Source organism: Nelumbo lutea, chromosome 3 (genome assembly GCF_056320005.1).
Source record: "Nelumbo lutea isolate HS-2025 chromosome 3, American lotus-T2T, whole genome shotgun sequence".
Taxonomy (NCBI): Eukaryota; Viridiplantae; Streptophyta; class Magnoliopsida; order Proteales; family Nelumbonaceae; genus Nelumbo; species Nelumbo lutea.
The window spans coordinates 111,169,541-111,190,353 of record NC_142686.1 but is presented as its reverse complement, the minus strand read 5'-3'; the positions used below and the strand labels follow the sequence as shown (position 1 = coordinate 111,190,353).

Genomic DNA, 20,813 nt, shown 5'->3' with positions numbered 1-20,813 from the left:
TGCTATGAACTCTGCAGCCATAGTTGATGAAGCTATGAGCGTTTGTTTGGCACTTTTCCAAGATATAGTTCATCCAGCTAACATGAAGACATAGCCCGAAGTGGATCGTTTGCTGTCATGGCATCCCGCAAAATTAGAATAAGAATACCCAATGATCTCCAAACTGTCCGATTTCCTGTAGATTAACATGAAGTCCTTCATTCTCTGTAAATACCGCATGACTCATTTGGATGCTTTCCAATGATCTAGTCCAGGGTTACTCAAATATATGCCCAACAGTCCCACTATAAATGCTATATTAGGACGAGTACAAATTTGTGCATATATCAGACTTCCTATTGCCGAGGCATAGGGAACCTTTTGCATCTCCTTTATTTCAATGTCTGTTTTGGGGCACTGATTGAGACTGAACTTGTCTCCTTTAGCAATAGGCGTATCACCCGGCGAACAACTTTTCATGCCGAATTTGCTTAGCACCTTTTCAATATAGCCCTTTTGTGATAATCCAAGAATGCCTCGAGAGCGATCTCGTAGTATTTGTATGCCTAGCACAAAAGAGGCGTCCCCAAAATCTTTCATCTCAAAATTCTTAGTGAAAAATTTATTGGTTTCGTGCAACAAGCTATATCATTACTCACCAGCAGTATGTCATCGACATATAGCACTAGGAAGTTAAACCTGCTCCCACTGAACTTGTGGTATACACAGTCATCAACCACATTTACCTCAAAACCATATGAAGTAATCACTTGATGAAATTTGTGATACCGTTGACGAGAAGCCTGTTTGAGACCATAGATGGATTTCTTTAATTTGCAGACCATAGACTTTGAATCTTTGGATTCAAAAATTTCTGGCTGAACCATATAAATCGTTTCATCAATGTCTCAATTGAGAAACGCTGTCTTTACATCCATATGATGTAGCTCTAAATCAAAATGATCTACAAGTGCCATTGTTGTCCTAAAGGAGTCCTTCGAAGAAACTGGAGAAAATGCCTCTTTATAATCAATGCCTTCCCTTTGAGTGAAACCTTTGGCGACTAGACAAGCCTTATATATTTCGACATTGCCTTTTGAATCCCTTTTAGTTTTAAATATCCATTTGCAACCAATGGGTTGCACACCTTCAGGCAACTCGACAAGATCCCAAACATCAGTGTCTTTCATGGATTTCATTTATTCTTGCATGGCATTGATCCAGTGTTGAGAGTTAGAACTTTGAAGAGATTCGCGAAGGTTGATTGGATCATCTTCCGCTAAGCCTACAGAGTTTTCTTGCTGTAGGAGGAACACGATATAATCATCATCATCTGGAATCACACTTCTCCTTTGTTTGTTGGATCTCCTCAATGGCACTTCTTGAGGTTGTTGAGTTTGCTCTATGGGAGGAACGTCATTGTTGTCTTAAATCGAAAATCGCTTCATGAACAGTGTCAGGGATTGTTGTCTAATCACGGTTAATAATAATATTAGGATTCCAAGACAACTGTTTCGTCAAAAGAGATGTTCCTTAATTCTTCCCCTCCAAACTCAACATCCTCAAGAAATCTCGCATTTCCCATCTCAAAGGAGCGGGTAGTGGGATCATAGAACTTGAACCCTCGAGAACGTTCTGCATATCCAACAAAGTAACAACTAACTGCCCTAGAGTCCAATTTCCTTTTGTTGGGCTTATAAGACCTCGCTTCAGCTGGACATCCCCAAATTTGTAGGTGCCTTATGCTGGGCCTTTTCCCAGTCCACAATTCATATGGGGTTTTAGTTACTGCTTTGTTGGGTACTCTGTTAAGGATATACACTGCAGTTTTTAATGCTTCTCCCCATAGTGATTTAGGTAAAGAAGAATGACTAATCATGCTTCTTACCATGTCCTTAAATGTCATGTTTCGTCTTTCAGCAACACCATTCATGCTGGGTGTACCCGACATAGTGTACTGTGGGACGATACCACATTCCTTTAGGAAATTAGCAAAGGGCCCTTGACGTTGCTCTCCTAATCCATCATATCTGCCATAGTATTCCCCGCCACGGTCAGATTTGACGGCTTTAATTGTATTACCAAGTTGATGTTCAATTTCAGCTTTATAAGACTTGAAAACGTCTAGGGATAGAGACTTCTCACTTATCAAATATAGGTACCCATACCGTGAATAGTCGTCTATGAACGTAATGAAGTACTGCTAGCCATTCCATACAGGCGTAGGGAATGACCCACAGATGTCCGTATGTATCGGTTCTAAGACTTCTGTACATTTATTGGCACTAATTTTCTTTGTGTTCGTTAATTTTCCCTTAATACACTCAATACAGACTTGAAAGTCCGTTAAATCAAGGGAATCATGAATTTCGTCCGACACAAGCCTCTGAATTCTCTGTTTAGAGATGTGGCCTAAGCGCTTATGCCATAAGGAAGCAGAATTCTCGATTAATTTACGCTTTGCACCTTTAGTAATTGCATGCCGGATTTCATTATGGGAAGCAATAGTTTCTAACATATAAAGACGATCAATTAAAATACCAGTACTAATAACATTTGAATTTAGAGAAATACTAACTTTATTATTTCCAAAACCACAAAAGTAACCACATTTGTCCAAATGGGAAATAGAAATTAAGTTCCGTTTAAATGGCGGAGCTACAAACGTCTCAACTAAATTCAAATAACAACCAGTTTTTAAAATTAATCTAAAATGTTCTACAGCTTCCACTGGAACTTTATTGCTATCGCTTACATAGATGAATCTTTCAGCATCAGTTGGTGGTCAGCTCCAAATGCAACCCTGCATAGACACACTTATCTGAGTAGTAGCGCCAGAATCTATCCACCAAGTGTCTATAGGTAGAAAAGCTAAATTAGCCTTAGAACAAACTAAAGTGAGAGACGTACTGTTCTTTACACGCCATGCGGCGTATTTGGAACACTCTTTCTTCATGTGTCCTCCTTTCTTATAGAAAAAATAGGTGAATCCATCACCTTGCTTCTTCGTCTTTTTCTGCATGGGTGTTCCATTTGTAGTATCCTTAGTCATCTTCTTTTTATTATTCTGAGAGGTTGATGCTAAGTGAGCACTTTTCGTCTTTTCTCTCTGGATCCTTTCTTCTTTTTGCACACATTGAGAAATGAGTTCATTAAGAGTCCATTTCTCCTTTTAAGTATTATAACTCACCTTAAATTTCCTGAATTATGCAGTAAGAGAAATGAGAACTAAATGCATGACCAAATCATCATTTATCTCTAACTTTAGTGTTTAGTTTACCGGCAAGATTCGACATCTCCAGTATGTACTCCCTTATATTTCTTTTTCCCTTGTACCTCATAGAAATTAGAGTAGCTAAAAGGTTGCTAGTTTCCGCTTTCTTATTTTTGGCGAAATACTGTTGTATTGCCACAAGGGATTCCTTAGCATTATTTCTCTCAGAAATAGAGCCACGAAACGCTTCCGGTATGGAATGTTTCATAATCATCAGACTCATGCGATTAGAGCGATCCCATTTCTCAACTTTGGCCTCATTGGAATTGTCCTCAGCCGGGATGGGTCGCTCCGTCCTTAATGCAAGGTCTAAATCCGTGCAGCCGAGAACTATTTCCACATTCTCTTTCCAGACTTAAAGTTTGTACCATTCAGCATGGGAATGGCACTGATTTGAGCAGAAACATTATTTGCAGCTGTTGAAACTGAATAGAGAACAAAAACAACATATAATCAATAATATAAATTACAAAAGAAAGATACCCAGCACAACTTGACATTTAGTATTTGCATAGAAATATCAATTGTAAATGGTACTCTCAACGCAACAATCAAACATTGATAATAAATCCTATCAAACAATAGGCTTTCTTTGGACCGAATACTATTCACATGGATAATAGATTTACATTATCAATATTTATCATCGCATGTGTGTTCATTGCCTAGCCAAAAATCAACCTTCCTTTGGGCTAACCAATGTCCGCATAGACAACGAACACACAAAAACTATATATTTCAAATCAAATTAATTTTACACTGCAGAGACTACTTTGGTAACATGCTACTTCAATCAACTTAATTTGAAAAACTGTATCCATCCAATAAAATAAAATAATAATAAAAAAAAAACTTAGCTTCACATGCATGGCAAAGTTAAAACAGTTCAAGGTTACTCCCATGCAAAACTGACGCACGTAAATTGCTTACGTAGAGGTACATCACGACCCAATTTTTTTTTTTGGTTCTAGAGACGCATCGAGCCGTTGATGCGTTTATATATATATATATATATAAATATATTAATTTTTTTTTTGTACTGAAACCGCATTGAATCATTACAATGCGTTTTTTTTTTGTACAAAACAACCTTGCTTCAAGGCTGTTTGGTAAGCAAACAACCGAACGACTGTGCAACCTCAATCACAAACATAAATTTCGTTTCTGACAGAAAAGAGAATAATCCTAATAACCCAACATGATATATGGCTCTGATACGACTTGTTGTAACATAGCAATACTAAACTTGTTGAATCATACTCTTGTAGAAACATACCAATACCAAACAATATACGACGAATAAGAAGCCACGTTGCACCCAAAATACATCATGCTGCAGTTATTAAGGAGATTTCAATGTAAATACCTGTATCCATCGCAGCAGTCGAACCTTTGCGGAATGAGTGATGAACGAATGCCCTTTTGGTCGACAGGTGTGGTTTTCCTTAGTTAATTCCTTCATTCTTCCATAGGTTTTTTTCAACTCTTTGACTCTAATGGGTAGAGCAAGGAGGGCGGCTGAATGATTTAACATATTGGGAACCATAACCTAGGAGTTTTATATTTTGACTTAATAGGATCCAATTAAGCCTATATGGGTCAAAATGTGGTATCCACCCATAACCCTCATACCCACTTATCAAAGTCTATGGACTTCATATGAATGAATCACTTAATTAAGCCCACTTATAAAAATAGCCCATCAATGCAATTGTTTCATTTAATATATGTAAGCCCACATAATAGAGATTAAAACCTGACATAACCTATAAAGAAAAACAAAAAAATTAGAACAATGATTACTTTGATGATCTAATTAAATATGCAATATACAATGAAAAATGTGAAGAAAGATAGGTAACAAAATCCACTAGTATTTTGTTTAATGCAAGATAAATTTTGAAATTCTAATTAAATGGGCTTGGCCTGCACTTGTTTGAAGATTTTCTTATAAGTACATTGTTGCAAATAACTCCCATGTATTTGAGATGGTGCTGCAAATAATTTTCTAAGATGCCTTACTTTTAGCTCGAGCCAGCAAATCAATGGTTGCAAGCCCTCAAGAACCCTTGCTAGGATTTACACCACTCTTTACGTGAACATACAAAATATCCAACCATCTTGAACACTAGATTAGAATCAAAGGAGCTCCACTGAGTAGAGTATTAAGCACCAACTGAATGGACACTCTCTGAGAAAGAGACAGAAAAGAGAAAAGACCCTAAATCAATATAAGAGAAAGAGACAGAAAAGAGAGAGGACCCTAAGGGGGTATCTAGACTCATTCTAGGTTGTATATAGATGATTCATCATCACCAAAGTTGCATAAAAAAATTCACTCAATAAATCACCATCACCAAACTAGAGGACATATGTATGGGGGTTGGCCAATCATAGAAAACCTGAGAAAACACAAACAGGAGAGCTGCCACTTCTACCTTATAAAAGAAAAGCATACTAACTCCCAATCTACAAAATTAATGACAACTAAACTTTAAAGACAACTAAACAATGACTAAAGTTATCAGTCTTAGGCTGAACTGGACACACTTATAGCTTAGGCAAAATTACCAAAATATCCCTGCTAAAGAAACAGTCCATTTCCTAACTATTGCCATCATGCCAAACCAGGGCCTGTTGTTAGGCCTTTTTTCCTTTCTAAAAGTCTTTAGTTTGCAGCTGTCTTACATGATGATGATTTTTTTTTTTTTGAAAAGAGTATAACTTGATGTAGCAACCAGATTGGGGCCTACCCAAGCAAATTTTTGGTGGTAATGGGAAGTATCTATACATAATATATGCCTACATGATCAATTGATTATGTTAACATAATATATGTGAATCTCCCATAACAGTGAGAAAATATCAACTTGCCTTCTGATTCAACTGCAACAGAGTATCTATACCATGATTTAGTATTTCCTGTGGAAGAGATGAAAGAACTAAATCCTGAAATGAGTCTTTGTCAATGCCTTCAAGGTAATTTTGCAAAGCATCTATTTCTGTAAACCCTTTAGCCAGTGCATCTTCCAAGGCAATTGCTCCCTGTAAAATCCCAAACGTAGAATTAATGCATAGAAGACTGTATGTATAACTGAAACAACATATTTCATCAATATGCCCATTTGCATCCTTTTATGCTACTGGAACATGAAAGACCTAGAGCTCAGAGCCCATTTGCAACTTGGATAGGCTAGTCCAGGTTTTGGGACAACCCAAGCCTAATCCCAAGACCTAGAGCTCAGAGGATTAAACCAGTCACAACCCAAAGTTAATGCCCAAGCCAGTCTGAGCTAAAATTCCCACAACTTGGGTGGACCTAGGTCATACATGCATAATTGCAAATCATCTAATGCCTCCTCTAAAAATAAAAGCCACCAAGATGTGCAGCGGTTAGTGTAGCAGGACAAAGCCACCAAAAAGTACTGAAAAAATAAATACAACTAAATGAATAAATAAATTACCAAAAATCAAGAATGTCAAAAGAGAAAAATCAAGAAAATTATTGTTAAAGGGAAATATGGAATGGAAAAGGAAACTAACTAATCACGGATTAAAAATGCTAACACCAGAAAATGGAAAACCCTTAAACACAAAACAATAATAAACTTTCCCCTCTCAACCTCTACCCCCTATAGAAGATCCTCCCTCCTTCCCCCCTCCCTTTGCCTCCTCCAAAGGTAAATATGCATGCCTTTTTAATCTAAGAAGTATAGAACAATCCCTCATAATCCTTTATCTAGCCTTGAGTGACTATTCAAACATACCAACATGTCTTTCCTTAATGCAATTGCTCATTGGGACACGGAATTTATCGATTTTTTTTAAAAATATTAATTTCAAATATTACCATCTTTTTTAAAATATTGATAAAAAAGAATCAGCATTGATGCCAAACATCACCTTACCTAGCGTTTGTTTGGCATTGATGACATTGCTCCAGAAAACAGTGACACATCAGTGCCACGTCGGAAAAAAACGGTGCTCCAAGAAACACATGTTTGTTTGGAACCGTTTTTCCATAAAAAAATGGTGCTCCAAGCCATGCCTTCGAAATCGAGAAGGCGTGGTTTGGAGCAACAATGAATTTTGCATTTTCTTAAATTGCAATTATTTGCTACCAACGAGGACGTGATGTGGACTTCCTATAATGGGTACTAGCGCTGAAAACATGCATGTAGCACTAGTACCAAACATGAAGTATTGTTATTGCTCTAGGAAATGCCCTAACTGACAACAATGTTTCCAAATAGAAAAAAGACACCGTTTTCTCAGAAAACAATGCTTCCAACCCACACATGCTAAAAATGGTGTTGTATCTACAACATTGATGCCAAACATATACCTAGCGTCTATTTGGAATCATTGCCATTGCTCTAGAAAATGGCGCCACATTAGTGCCATGTTGAAAAAAACGATGCTCTAGGGTACGAACATTTATATGGAACTGTTTTTCCATAAAAAACAGTGCTCCAAGCCATGCCTTCACAATCTCCAAGGCATGGCTTGGAGCAACACCAAATTTGGCATTTCCTAGAGCTACAACTTGTTGATGCCAACATGGACATGAGGTGGTGGTGACATGGCATTGGATAATGGGTATCGGTGTTGAAAACGTTTTCCTGGAGCAATGGTGCCAAATAGAAAACGTTGTTGTTGCTCTAGGAAACAGTGCCACATTATAATGCCAATCATATACCTAGCGTCTGTTTGGCATCATTGCCGTTGCTCCAAAAAATGATACCACATTGGTGCCACGTCAAAAAAAAAAACGGTGCTCTAGGAAACGGGCATTTGTTTGGAACCATTTTTCTATAAAAAATGGTACTCCAAGCCACGCCTTGGAAATAAGGAAGGCATAGCTTGGAGCAATGTCGAATTTGGCGTCTACAGCTTGTTGCTGCCAACATAGAAGTGAGGTGGCATTGGATAATGGGTACTAGTGCTGAAAACTTTTCTTGTAGCATTGGTACCAAACAAAAAATGTTATTGTTGCTCCAGGATGTCTTACGTGACAGCAACGTTTTCAAACAAAAAAAGGCATTGTTCTAACCCACACATCAAAATGGTGCTGCATTTGCGGCATCCATGCCAAACATATACCTAATATAGTGGCACTTTTAAAAGTTCCAGCAAAACCGGTAATAATATGCAATTTATCCTAAAAAGTAAAAAAAAAAAAGTGTGAATCGATGATTTCAAGATGAATTTCGATCATTACAAAGACCCCTGTAATTTGTTTTACTACAAATACACCCTGTACTATGAACGTGAGACAAAAACACCCTTGTGTTTGCTTTCCGTTTAAATCTGCCCTTGGAAAAAAAATACTGTTCATATTCCCCAACTCACGATACATGATACATGAATAACATATCCACATCCCCCCCTCTCTCTCTCTCTCTCTCTCTCCGATCTCTCTTCTTCCTCTATAAGGAGTGCTCCAAAACCCAAATGCTGCAGATTCTACAGAGTCCTGTTCTAGTTTCCACTGGACTGATGAAAGAATGTGCGAAGATGATGAAGACGGACTGGGCTGGGGGTAGCGACTGATTCGGCGGAAATACAGAGGGGGGTAGCAACTTGTTCGGCAGTGACAGAGGGCGCGATAACTGTGGGAAGGAGCAGAAATAGAAAAAGAAAATGAATAATAAGAGATGGAGAGAGAGGGAGAGAGGCCGGTGGTGGATTCGCCGTTGCTGAGTTCGAATCCGCCATTGCAGTCGCAGCGGTGGAAGTCGGTGACGGGTTTGAAGGCAGAGGTGGCGGTGGAAGTGGAGGAGGAGGGGTTGCTCTTCCGACGGCTATAGGGGAGGAGAGAAAGGGGAGAGAAGGGAGATCGACAAGTTCTCTATACCACCGCTCTGCATCGTCACTGAGATATCTTTTCACGACAGGATATCCAACCTCGCGGCTGTCCCAACAGTTGTTAGAACCCAAATCAAACATCAACCCAGTAGAGGATGAAGAGGAAGTAGGTGTTTGGATCTACGTGGGGGTCGAGGGTTGTTGGGTAGTCGAAGTGCAACATGTATCGACAGTTGGGTTCTTGTCAGTTGTGTTATCGCTGCCAATGTCTGATTTTGTTGAGCAACGAGTGAGATAGGGAAAACCATTTCTAGATATAGGACTTGGGCACTCCTGGCGAAGAAACACAGTACCAGTGCCGGTGATGCCACAGGCACAGAGAGCGAGCATACCTGGCCTGGTGGAGGCCCCTGGAGGAATCGAAGTTGTTGGCTTCGCTGTTCTGCAGGTGGTAGAAGAAGCAAGTACCCTGAGGATTTTGAACGTTGTTGCTGTTGCGTCCATCGTAGAAACATGGCCACGCAACTAGAGATGGGGTCAAAAAGGATGGCCTAGGTCGTTGGGGGCAGTGGTTTCGTTGCCTCTCTTCTTGTCAAATGCAGTTTTCCATTCGATAAAAAGTTGAAAACAGAAAAATAATTTAACTGCAATTTACTTTGAAATGGCCCCAACCCCAAAAGTACTTCAACTTACAGCTTCAGTACTATAGTACATAAAACTTCAATTGAATTCAAGCAAACAACTACAACAATTGTCCGAAATAATTGGAGATTTTTTTTTTTGAGTTTCTCACACCAACCATTCGCTCCACTTTCCTGTTCATTATTTTTTTTTATGTCCCCAGACAGTGGGGCGAATCCATCATCGTCGCTACCCCAGCCCAGTTTTTCACACCAACCATCACAGCAGCGGCGGTAATCCCCGATTTCCCCTTTCTCTCCTTTTATCTTCGCTGTGTTCATGTATCGTGAGATCGGAGAAGATGAATAGTGTTTTTTCTTATTCAAAAATAGTATGAAAATTAAAAAATATTATAAAAGCGATTTTTAATAAAAAACTAACAGAATGAGGTTTTTGTCTCACGGTTATAGTAAAGAGGGGTTTTGTCATAATCTTCATAATATAGGGTGGTTTTTATAAGTTATTCTAAAAAATTTAGGTTTCGTCGTTCGTTTATGCATGATAAAATTGATCGATGGGTAACTTTTTCCGATCAACTTTCTTACATAAAATTTACCCATTTTAAGAGTTACTTGGATGGATAGAAATGTTACTTTATTATTTATCTGAAAATCCTAAAATGAAAAAAACATGGTTAAAAAGAGCACTTGATAAGCTGCACTGTTACAAACGAACGGGGCCTTAGATATACACGTAGCTTCATCACCGTTAATTACAGAAATCGGCATTTCATCATCGAAATAACGATATCTAATATTTGCCGTTAGATGAGCATCATAGACGGTGGTATCATGTTGTATAGATTCAAGTCTGAGACTCTGAGGATGAGGATGGGTCATGGGACTCATGGCCTCATGGGTAGCTTATAACTCTTCGGTGTTACTGTTGTAGTTTTCCTCTGAATCATTCTCCACTCTCCGATAACAAAATGTATCTGTTTCACACTTGAAGCGACGGGTGCGATTCCGGGCGAACCAGCCGTCCAAGAGAGAAAGAGAGGGAGGTAGGAAGGAAAAGCGACCATCTTCTTTGTCTTTGCATACCGTGAAGATGGGGCTTCCGTGGCTAGCTTGTACTCTCCTCATATCTCATCGAAACCCTAGTTTCCTGTGACAGTTTCTTTCGTTCTTTGACGGGCCCCAAGTCGTTCTTGTCGATTGCTTTTCAGGAGGAAATCACAGCTCTGTCTTCTGGCCATGCGACCCTGGTTCACTCAAATCACCCTCTGGAGAGAGGACTCCCAAGATTTCGCTTACAAACGCAACTTTTCTCGATTTTTGTATCCGGTTTTCAGCGATGACTGGCGAGTCTCATGGCTCTAATACAAAGGGCCTTCTATGCAATGCTGGCGCTGGCGCTGCTGCTGGTACCTTGAATTTCTCCTGTTCTTATTCTTCTTCTTCTTCTTCTTTTTTTACCTTTTTGAAGTTGGACACGAAGGAGTTTGATTTGATTCTTATTTTGCTTTTAATTCTTATCCTATTATTGGATTGGGAAAACCATGTAGGTGCTATCGCTGCAACATTTGTTTGTCCGCTGGATGTCATCAAGACAAGGTTTCAGGTCCATGGGATTCCTAATCTTGGTGGTGGAACCACTAAAGGTACGTAATTTGGGGACTCGTACTCAAATTGTTATATAAATTTTTTTCTAAGTTCCCACTTAATTCTCTCCTTTGCAGCCGTGGTGATCACGCATGGATAGATATCAGATGATCCAGTTATGATGTTTATTTCTTATTTTTCAAATAATCGTATATACTGTTCTAGTTAGAAAGTAAAATGTTTATACTCTTTATTACAATTTAGGTTATGGATCTCCCCATTCAGTAGCTTAGAAACTTCAGGTAACCCATGATAGTTCAAGATCCCATCCAAGGAGTATTTCAATTTGCAAGTGGATACTATTACATAGCTGTATTTATCTTCTTTTCTTTACGCGAGTGTATCTGCTTTTTCTTTTGCTTCTCCATTAGCTTCTTAAAGCGTGGTTAATGGGTGGCGATCTACATGTACCCAGGTAGCCTCATAGTACGAAGTTTGGAACAAATATTTCAAAAAGAGGGAGTGCGTGGCATGTACCGTGGGCTTTCTCCCACTGTATTGGCTTTACTTCCAAACTGGGCGGTCAGTCATCCTCCTCCAATATATCTTCGTGCTATTGGGGCAAAGCTACGTAAATAAGGACAAAAATAACCATCATTCACTTCACTAATTATGCTGATTATTATTTTGTTTTTGTTTTTTAGAGAATTAGGACGGCACTTGTGATGTTGGTTTCATATTTTGAAAGGCCTTGATGAAAGGACTATATCCATCATTAACTTGTTTCTACATCTAATATTATCTCTGTATCATGTGGTGGACATTCCCCTGAAACTCTAATGAATGTTTTTTTTTTGGACTGCTGGAACATGTTGATCTGCCTCATACTATTATGTGTCAGCTATCTGCTTGTACTTAACTAGGAAAAATGCTTCTTGGGGAATCTTGGCAGAATCGTTGAATTTAGGTTCTTAGAGGCCCTGGAGGCTGTTAGAAGACAGTCAAAAAGAAAAAATAATAAGGGGAAAATAGGGTATTGAGAGGAAATTTGGAACACAAGGCAAGCTTGGATATGTTATATTGTTAATCTCATATTTCATATTTGAGATTGTAAACCATCTACTGCTGGAAACTTTTATAATTGTCTTAAACTGTGTTGCATCAAATTGATACGATCCTGTGGTCTAATGAGGAAATGTTAGAAGTGCTGTATGGATAAAGAATGCATTCATAGACCTGCAAAGTTTATCTTAGTGGGACTGTTGGCACCCACTCTATTTAGGATGACACAGAAGAGGATAACAAGTATACCCTTGCACTCTTACAAATACATATCACAGCATATATTATTTGTTCTACCTATTTATGTATTTATTGTGGTTGTATATATAGTACATACTTGATGCAGTATACCATCAACTCTGTTTCTAATCTATTCACTTTGGAGAATAGAGTTAATGATGAGTTTGCAATAATGGCATGCCTTGTGGAATCTTTATGCTCTTTATTATATCTTCCTCCAAAGTTATTCACCTTATTGATTTTGTTTCTATTTAACATCTAAAAAGGTTTGATAAAGAATTATGTGTAGATTGCATTGTTTATTTTGTGTAACCTGCTGCCATATGATTTTTCAGGTATATTTCACGATGTATGAGCAGCTTAAAGGCTTGCTTTACACTGATGGTCAGTGAATTTCTCCTTTAATTCACTCAAGCTGCATAGCCTTTCTTTTTCATTACCCCTCAGGATGTTTTTGCGTCCTAATTTCTGTTGGCTTTGGGAATTATATTTCAAAGATTTCTATTCCAAAATGATGGGATCTTTTTTTTTTCTTCTTCTTCTTTTTTTTTTTTTTTCTGGGATGCTTTGCAGAAAGTGGTTGGAGTTGATATGGTCAATTCCTAGTACATCACAAAAACCCATCCCTTTGAGATAAACATTCCCTGATAAGTTCCTTCTTCAATCTGATTTGATGAGAATAATGCAATAGAAGGAACTCTCGCTTGCATATGTTGCATTTGGGATTGTCATGACTGCAGTGTTACCTTAGTATTTGGCATGAGTGCCAAGTGTTCAGGTGCCCACAGGCATCCAACATGTCAATCTTCAGAGCTAATGTCCAGGGGCAAACCAACAAATAAATAATTTTATATAAACATTGGGAGGGGGGTTGTTGGCTTCAGTTTGGAGCATCACCAATATTCAAGAATTTTATTGTGCCAATGGACAGGTGTTGCATGGCTGGACCCATTGGTCTTGAGGTTTCCTGGTAACACTGGCCAGTAGAGTGAAAGTGAACTAGATCCATGTTGAGTAATTCATGGCGTCAATGACAAACTACCATTAAGGGGAGCAAGAACATAGCTCAGCTCATTTGCAGTAATGAAACTCTGATCTGTATTGGGTCAACTGGGGCTTTATTAGGAGCAAGCTGTTGTAACTTGTCAGAAATGTAGGTCACCAAGCATTTAGGCATGGTGGGCAAGGTTCAAAATATGGAAACAATATGTCCAGTACAGTGTATTTTTAAGTTTTTGAGGAGACGGAGACGTCGAACGGTTGGAATGGTTCATTTTCAATGCCATTCACTTACATCCAATGCATCAGCCGATACATAGTGCTAAATCCCCCATATTTAATTGCATTAATTACACTTATATTTACTTCCATATTTAATCCATCAATTACCCTTTCCCTTATTAAACTCTCCTATTCAAATCTGTCATATTTAAAGCACTAGTGACACTATATTCCTTATCAAAACCTCCTATTAATAGGTTTTTTTTTTTTTTTAATTTGAAACTCCTAGTAATATGCATACCTTGTTAATCTCTAGCAATTTCCTTATTTAAGGCCTTATTATACTCTAAGCTCTCCTATTATAAAGATTTATGTTATGGCTTGGATTTGAACACAGGTTTCCTATATGACTTGTAAGCATCCTCATCACTACACTTCACCACCACTACATTCCAAAAATAATATGGGCTTTAATTTTCAAAGTGTTAATAAAATTTGTGGTGGTTTCCTGAGCTATACAATTAAATTTTATTTTTATTTCGTCTACTATTGCAAATGGTAGTTTGCACTTAGCATAAAACATTTAAGTATGTGTTTTTCATGAATTTGTGCCTTATCATAGTATTTTTTTATCAACAACCGAAAATTTCATTGGAGAAAATTATGGATACAAAGGGAGGAGATAAACCTCTCTTATCTCCCCCAGCAAGAAACAAACAACACGGAAAAATTACAGTTGAGCCCAAAACAAAGTACCCCTATTTACCCCTTGTTTTGCTAACCCATCAGCAAAGGAGTTTGCACATCTCTTAACCCAATTTACTTTTACTTCCATGTCTTTTTTCGGCCACTTGAGTTTTTTCTTTTCATTGCTATACACCCACAGTCCATTTTTGTCTCCTTTCAGCCAGTCCACCACCAGCTTTGAGTCTCCTTCAATGATCAACTTCTTTATATTTATGTCTATAGCTCTCTGAACCAGTGTTTTAAAAGCGCAAGGTGCAGGGGTCAATTTGCACCTGAGGCACAAGGCGCAAGGCGAGGCGTGCACCTTTTTTGAAGCATGGCACAAAATTATAAAAAAAAGTCAGAAAATTCAAAAAAATGCAAAAAAAAATACTAAACATAATATTAATAAAAAAATATAAACTTAAATTTTAAAATAATGTTTTAAAAAACCTATTATCTAAAATTAGGATACATAAACATAAGATGTAATTATGTAAAGCATATTCGGATGAGAATTTAAAAATAAAATCAAACATATAAAACATTTTCAATCATTTAAAACCTCTAATCTCTTTTTTCATTCAATTCCATTACTTCACGTAGCTAATGTAATGTAAAACATATTACATTCCTGATTCTACGAGCCGCCTTTGTGCCACGCCCCTCGAGGCAATCCTAAACAAGTCCACGTTAGGTCTTAAATTCTTAGTTTTCACACAAAAAATAATGATTTTGTAGTTTTATTTGCTTTTTAAGAAGGCATTTTATTAGGATGAATGAATGAGCAACATTACCAAATTGGGGATTCTTGGAGCTGAGGTGCAAGGCACATCTAGGCGTGCGCCTAGGACCTAGGCGAGGCGCATACCCTGAAATGCGCCTTGCCTGTGCGCCTAGGCGCACCTTTTTAATCACTGCTCTGAACACCTTCCGATGCCGCCAAAGGCTCAGCTCTAAGGAAGTCACCAGCTCCAATTGGGCCTGAGAACAAGGCAATTATTTTCCCTTTCTCATCCCTTAAAATGCCCCCAATACCTGATGGCCCCAGGTTACCAGTACTGCTTCTATTGAAGTTCATTTTGTAAAAGCCACTTGGGGGGGGGGGATGGAACTGATACCTCCTGGAGCTGAATCAGCAACTTCTTTCCACTTTCTTGATAGATCATCCATTGACATGTTGAATAGCTCCATAGATTTAAGCCAATGTACTACCTTGATAAAAATCATCTCCTGGATGGCTTCCTTGCTTCTCTCCTTCCCTGTAAATATTCTGGAATTTATTTCTTCCCAAATGGTCCAGCTAACAGCAGCCCCTACACCTTCCAACATTAGTCTTCCCCTTTTCTTTGGAAATCTGAAGAAAGTAGGAGCAAACAAACTTTTCACATCTGGTGGCGGGGTCCACCTGCATCAAAACAAAGAGAAGAACCATTCCCATAAACCTTATCATAGTAATTTGAGCCTTAGATTTAGCATTGTTGATGTATTTTTGTGGGATTTTTTGTGAGTTCCCCAAGTGCACAATCATTCTACTGTATCCACAGCTATGCAATGTGTATTCTGATATTTGTATTTTAAATAGACTTTGAATAGTCTTTGCAATACTGGTACTTTGAAACTTGATGGTGCATCATAATTATGATAGCAAGCCCCACAGAGAAAAGCTTTTTCCTGCAGTCAATATTTTTATAAATGAAAGTTGACTATAGTGACCACAGAGTTGCCGGTCTTTTAAATGGTTGGAGTAGGTGATTCAGTTGATTTCTGGACTGCAGAGCAATTGAAACTTTTTTCTTGGGTCCCAAGTGACAAAATTAGCAAAAACACTTCTTCTCTCATTATTTAAGATTCTTCAGTTTATGTGTGGAAAAAATGAATTGTGTCAAAGGTTGGAGTATATTCCAACTCTATTCATTCAAGTTGTACCTGAATCTTCATATTAGATTCCTTGTACCAGATTCAAAGGCCAGTTTCATGAAGTAAATCTAGCCCACAGACACAGTAGATCATTTATTTTTCAAGCAGTAGTACATGAGGTAGCCAATCCCCAGTTATTTAAAAGAAGTGTGCCTCAGGAATACCAAGGTGCAAAGGTGAGGCATATTTCAAGGTCTATGCCTTGCCTTGGCCCAGGCTCAGCTCCTTTGAAAAAGGCACACACCTGGTGTGCTTTGCGCCTCAGCTCAGGTGTGCGCCTAAGTTAAAATTTGTGCTTTTTACCCTTTTTAAGCATGGTATTTTTTACTAAAGTTATTTATTCATCCTTTAATACAACGCTTTTCTTTTTCTGAAGATAAACTAAAATTACAATTAAAAACCAATATTATGTATGGTATAAAGTGGCTTGAAGAATTAGGGTAATGCGATTAGAAAGAAATAAAGAGATCGAAGGTTTTACATACTTGAATTGTTGAGTGCTTGAATATGTTTTATATGTTATCTTAATTTTAATTTTACATTTCACTCACAATATGTTTTGTATGTTTTAATTTGAGCTAATAGGCTTTTTAAAACATTTAATTTAAAATATGCATTTTTTAAGCCATGATGTTTGTGTAGATGGGAACCATCAACTCTCAGTTGGTGCAAATATGATAGCTGCTGCTGGTGCTGGAGCTGCAACAACCATTGCTACCAATCCTCTTTGGGTTGTCAAGACAAGATTTCAGGTATGTCATGAACCATGCTTATATTATATTGGTAAAAATGAGTAATTTCAACATACTAGTCCTTCTCTCTGAACAAGATGCATTATGATAATAGCATATAAGAAATCATATGTAATTTATATATTTTATGTACTTATTTCAGTGCTTATAAAAGATATACCCTCTCTTGGAGTTCTTTTCTTACAAGTTAAACTGAGCCCATGACATTGTAATTTTTTTTGGTAAAAGTGACATTGTAAGTTGATTCCTGGTTTACCAAAAAAGATCCTATTTTTGTCCTTTGTTCATATCCATGCATCTCCTTTAGGTAATGGAAATCAGCATCTTTTTTTAATGCTTTTACCCTGCCCCTTTGTGATTAGGAGCACAATGTTTTTTTCCCTTTTGAGATTAAGGAAAAACTCATTGGCCATTTTCTGAATCCAGTATAGGTTCAGATTCTTTAAGCAGATCTACTCATGATTCATCTCCATTTTATTCCATTCTAGCTTATTTGATAACATTACAACAATGTCCACGTGATCAACAGCAGATGGGGTTTGTCAACTAAGAGGAATGCTTATTTGTAGGTGGTTTTGGATGAAAACCTTTTAAGTGCCATAGAGTACATGAAATCTCACCATGGCATTTGACTTGAATTTTGAGAAGCATCATTGTTGAAGCAAATTACACTTGTTACCATGTTAACTTGACAAACAAGGCAGATAACTGTTTGTGCCTATGTCGGTTGCAGATACTCTCTCTCTCTCTCTCTCCCTCTCTTGTTGTGCTACTTTATCCATATGCTTAAAAGTTCAATTCTTTGGTGGTGCGTGCTATTTCTAGCAATGTTTTGAAAACTGGACTGGGCATTGAACTGGAAAGAGGCCCAGTTCCTATTTTACCTGGTTCAACTAGCCAGGTTGGTCCAATTTTTAGAACAATGGTTAAGATTAATGTGGAAATAGCTCATGAGCAAACTTATTGAAGTTTTGGGGGTTTACCTTTTTGTTCATCTCTTTTGTAGACGCAAGGAACGAGGGGAGGAGTGGTGCCATATCGGGGTACTCTCTCTGCATTGAGGAGAATAGCTCATGAGGAGGGTATTCGAGGATTATACAGGTTGCTGATCATTTTCCCGTAAAGATGAATGTTGATGAATGAACTCTTTACTGCCAAAAACTGACGTTTCTTATTTGTATGTGGTGAACAGTGGTCTTGTACCAGCATTGGCAGGAATTAGCCATGTTGCCATCCAGTTCCCTACATATGAGAAAATCAAAATATATTTGGCCAAGCGAGGTACTCCTCAACCCACTTACCCATTTAAGGAGATTCTTAAATCCATGTTGATTTATGTTTACAATATCAGATAAGACTACCACAGATACCCTCAGTGCACGTGATGTTGCTGTTGCATCATCAGTCTCCAAAATAGCTGCATCCACATTGACGTATCCACATGAGGTATGATATGGCCAATTTCTCAGTAAAACTTTCTTATCTCCCCCCTCCCCAACACATGCACACATGCACACATGCAAAAAGAACTACCCTTTCTATGTTTTTCTTTTCTTTTTGATTTTTCAAAGAAAGAAAAGTACGGTATTATATTAAAAACAAAACAAAACATGTACAATAAGTTTTCTGTATCCAGGGCTTACAAAAGCTACCCCTGCAGCGTTACAATCCCAAATCCTGATTTACAGAAAGGCTTCCATGTACACAAAAGGAATCATAATTTGTATTTTTAAACAACTTGTGTATAGCTAGCTATGAAAACATATTTCCAAAGCCTTCTGAAATATAGAGTTAGTAGAAGTTAGAGATTATAGAACTGCTTTACTCGTAAAAATCCTTGCATTTCTTTTTTTCTTGTCACACACCAAAAAACCACAGCAGGTTCCAGACCAGCCTTCCCCCTTTTAGACAGCCCTTCTATCCAACTCTTCATGAACTCCACTACCGAACCTGGGCAAATTCTATGTTTTTCTTTTTCCCTTTGATGTCTTCTACCAAATTTTAAATTAGGACCTTCGAATAAATTTTGTTTATTAATATACAATACTTTTTAAAAAAATCAATACCATCCCCCCTTTGATTGCTGAAGATTTTTTTTTTTTGTTATTGTTTGAAGAAATTCTATTTACTGAAGGTTTTTTTTTTATTGGTAACGTAAAAAATTTATTAATTAAAATGATAGAGTAACATGTGCAGCTGTCGAGCAGCAGCCACACAAAAAGGTTTTGGCTTGCACTCTTTTAATCATGCAATTTATCATTTAGTCAACTGTGTTTATTTGTGTCAAGTGCCATTAACATGTTACTTGACACCCCTCTTCACCAGGTGGTGCGCTCAAGGCTTCAAGAACAAGGTCACCACTCAGAGAAGCGATATTCTGGTGTAATTGACTGCATCAAAAAAGTATTTCAGAAAGAAGGTATCCCTGGATTTTACCGTGGGTGTGCCACCAACCTGCTCAGGACCACCCCGGCTGCTGTAATCACATTCACCAGCTTTGAAATGATACACCGCTTTCTAGTCACTCTGTTTCCTCCCGAGCCACAACCTCATACACTATGATGACTGATATCAGACTCTACTATGGGGTCTTGAGTCAATGAAGCTTGAGTTGATGGAACTCTCTACAACACCATACGTTCATAAGAAAGGCAAGGTAATCATGCCTGTTTTTTTGTTCCGTACTCCCGTTAATGATTGAGAATGATGAGGTAGTATACATTATTCCTTGTGTGGTGTTCAGCACTATGGAGTAGTTCCTATTTAACATTTTTAAGATTGGGGAACAAAATATTTTGCTCCTTAATGAAACCATTCATTCGTCTATGGTCCTAACGTTTGCTTTTGGGAGGGTCAGTAAGTAACTCATGATGATGATGACGACGACGACGACTAAGTTGTATTATGTAAAAGTTTTGGTCATAAACATTGTAGTTACTGCAGTGTCTGTTCAGAGATTGGAATCATTGTTTGCAAACCAGGAAAGATTCTAGCTGTGGTGGTGCAAGCTTTTCTTTTCATCTGTATATTCATAACCTATTGGGAATTTGGGATCCATGGAATAAAATGATTTCGTCGTGGTTTCTGTTTTGATGCTGCAAATTCTATTATTTACTTTTTTTTACTTAATTTTCTGGTTGATATGGTATCATTGAGAAAAAAGTTCTGGCTTTAAAGTGGTTCGTTTTTTTGGCATTAGAAGGTTAAAACTTGGTGGGGGGGGGGGTGGCTTGTAACCAATAAACCGAACCAATATCATATGAGTGGTAACCGCCGGGGAAGGGAGGGGGTGTTTGATTCGTCAAAGCTCTTTCGGTATCTTGTTTTCTCTACAGCATAGATTTTCCCTAAAAAATGATATATATGCTGGGTATGTATCATATCTATATCAGTTAATGCATATTTGATGCCAGTGCTGTCAATGGGTCGGGTCGGGTCTGGGAAAAGGTAAGTCAGACCTGCCACGAAAAGAAAATGTGCAACACCAGTTTTGAACCAGGACTATGAGGTCTGATGTTCTTACAATTCATATCTATGCTTAACCTCTAATTTGACGATAACTTTTTTTCCTCCATGGGGCCAAATTATAGGTATATCATATTGTAT

At 37.9% G+C, this 20,813-nt stretch overlaps 1 protein-coding gene across 4 annotated transcripts; it reads left to right on the top strand.

Annotated features, from left to right (window-relative positions):
* Window positions 1–10,456: 10,456 nt before the first annotated feature.
* NDT1 (NAD+ transporter 1) lies at window positions 10,457–20,309 on the top strand. Of its 4 annotated transcripts, XM_088976853.1 has the most exons (10): window positions 10,571–10,814; window positions 10,911–11,108; window positions 11,250–11,345; window positions 11,762–11,868; window positions 12,924–12,972; window positions 17,098–17,207; window positions 18,214–18,308; window positions 18,400–18,488; window positions 18,559–18,653; window positions 19,533–20,309. In XM_088976853.1, exons 2-10 carry the CDS (start codon window positions 11,039–11,041, stop codon window positions 19,767–19,769), a joined length of 948 nt encoding a protein of 315 aa, XP_088832979.1. In that variant the 5' UTR covers window positions 10,571–10,814; window positions 10,911–11,038; the 3' UTR covers window positions 19,770–20,309. The 4 variants fall into 4 exon arrangements, with proteins under 4 accessions (XP_088832980.1, XP_088832978.1, XP_088832979.1 ...); XM_088976852.1 differs by having other exon boundaries at window positions 10,521–11,108; XM_088976855.1 differs by lacking the exon at window positions 11,762–11,868.
* Window positions 20,310–20,813: the final 504 nt, after the last annotated feature.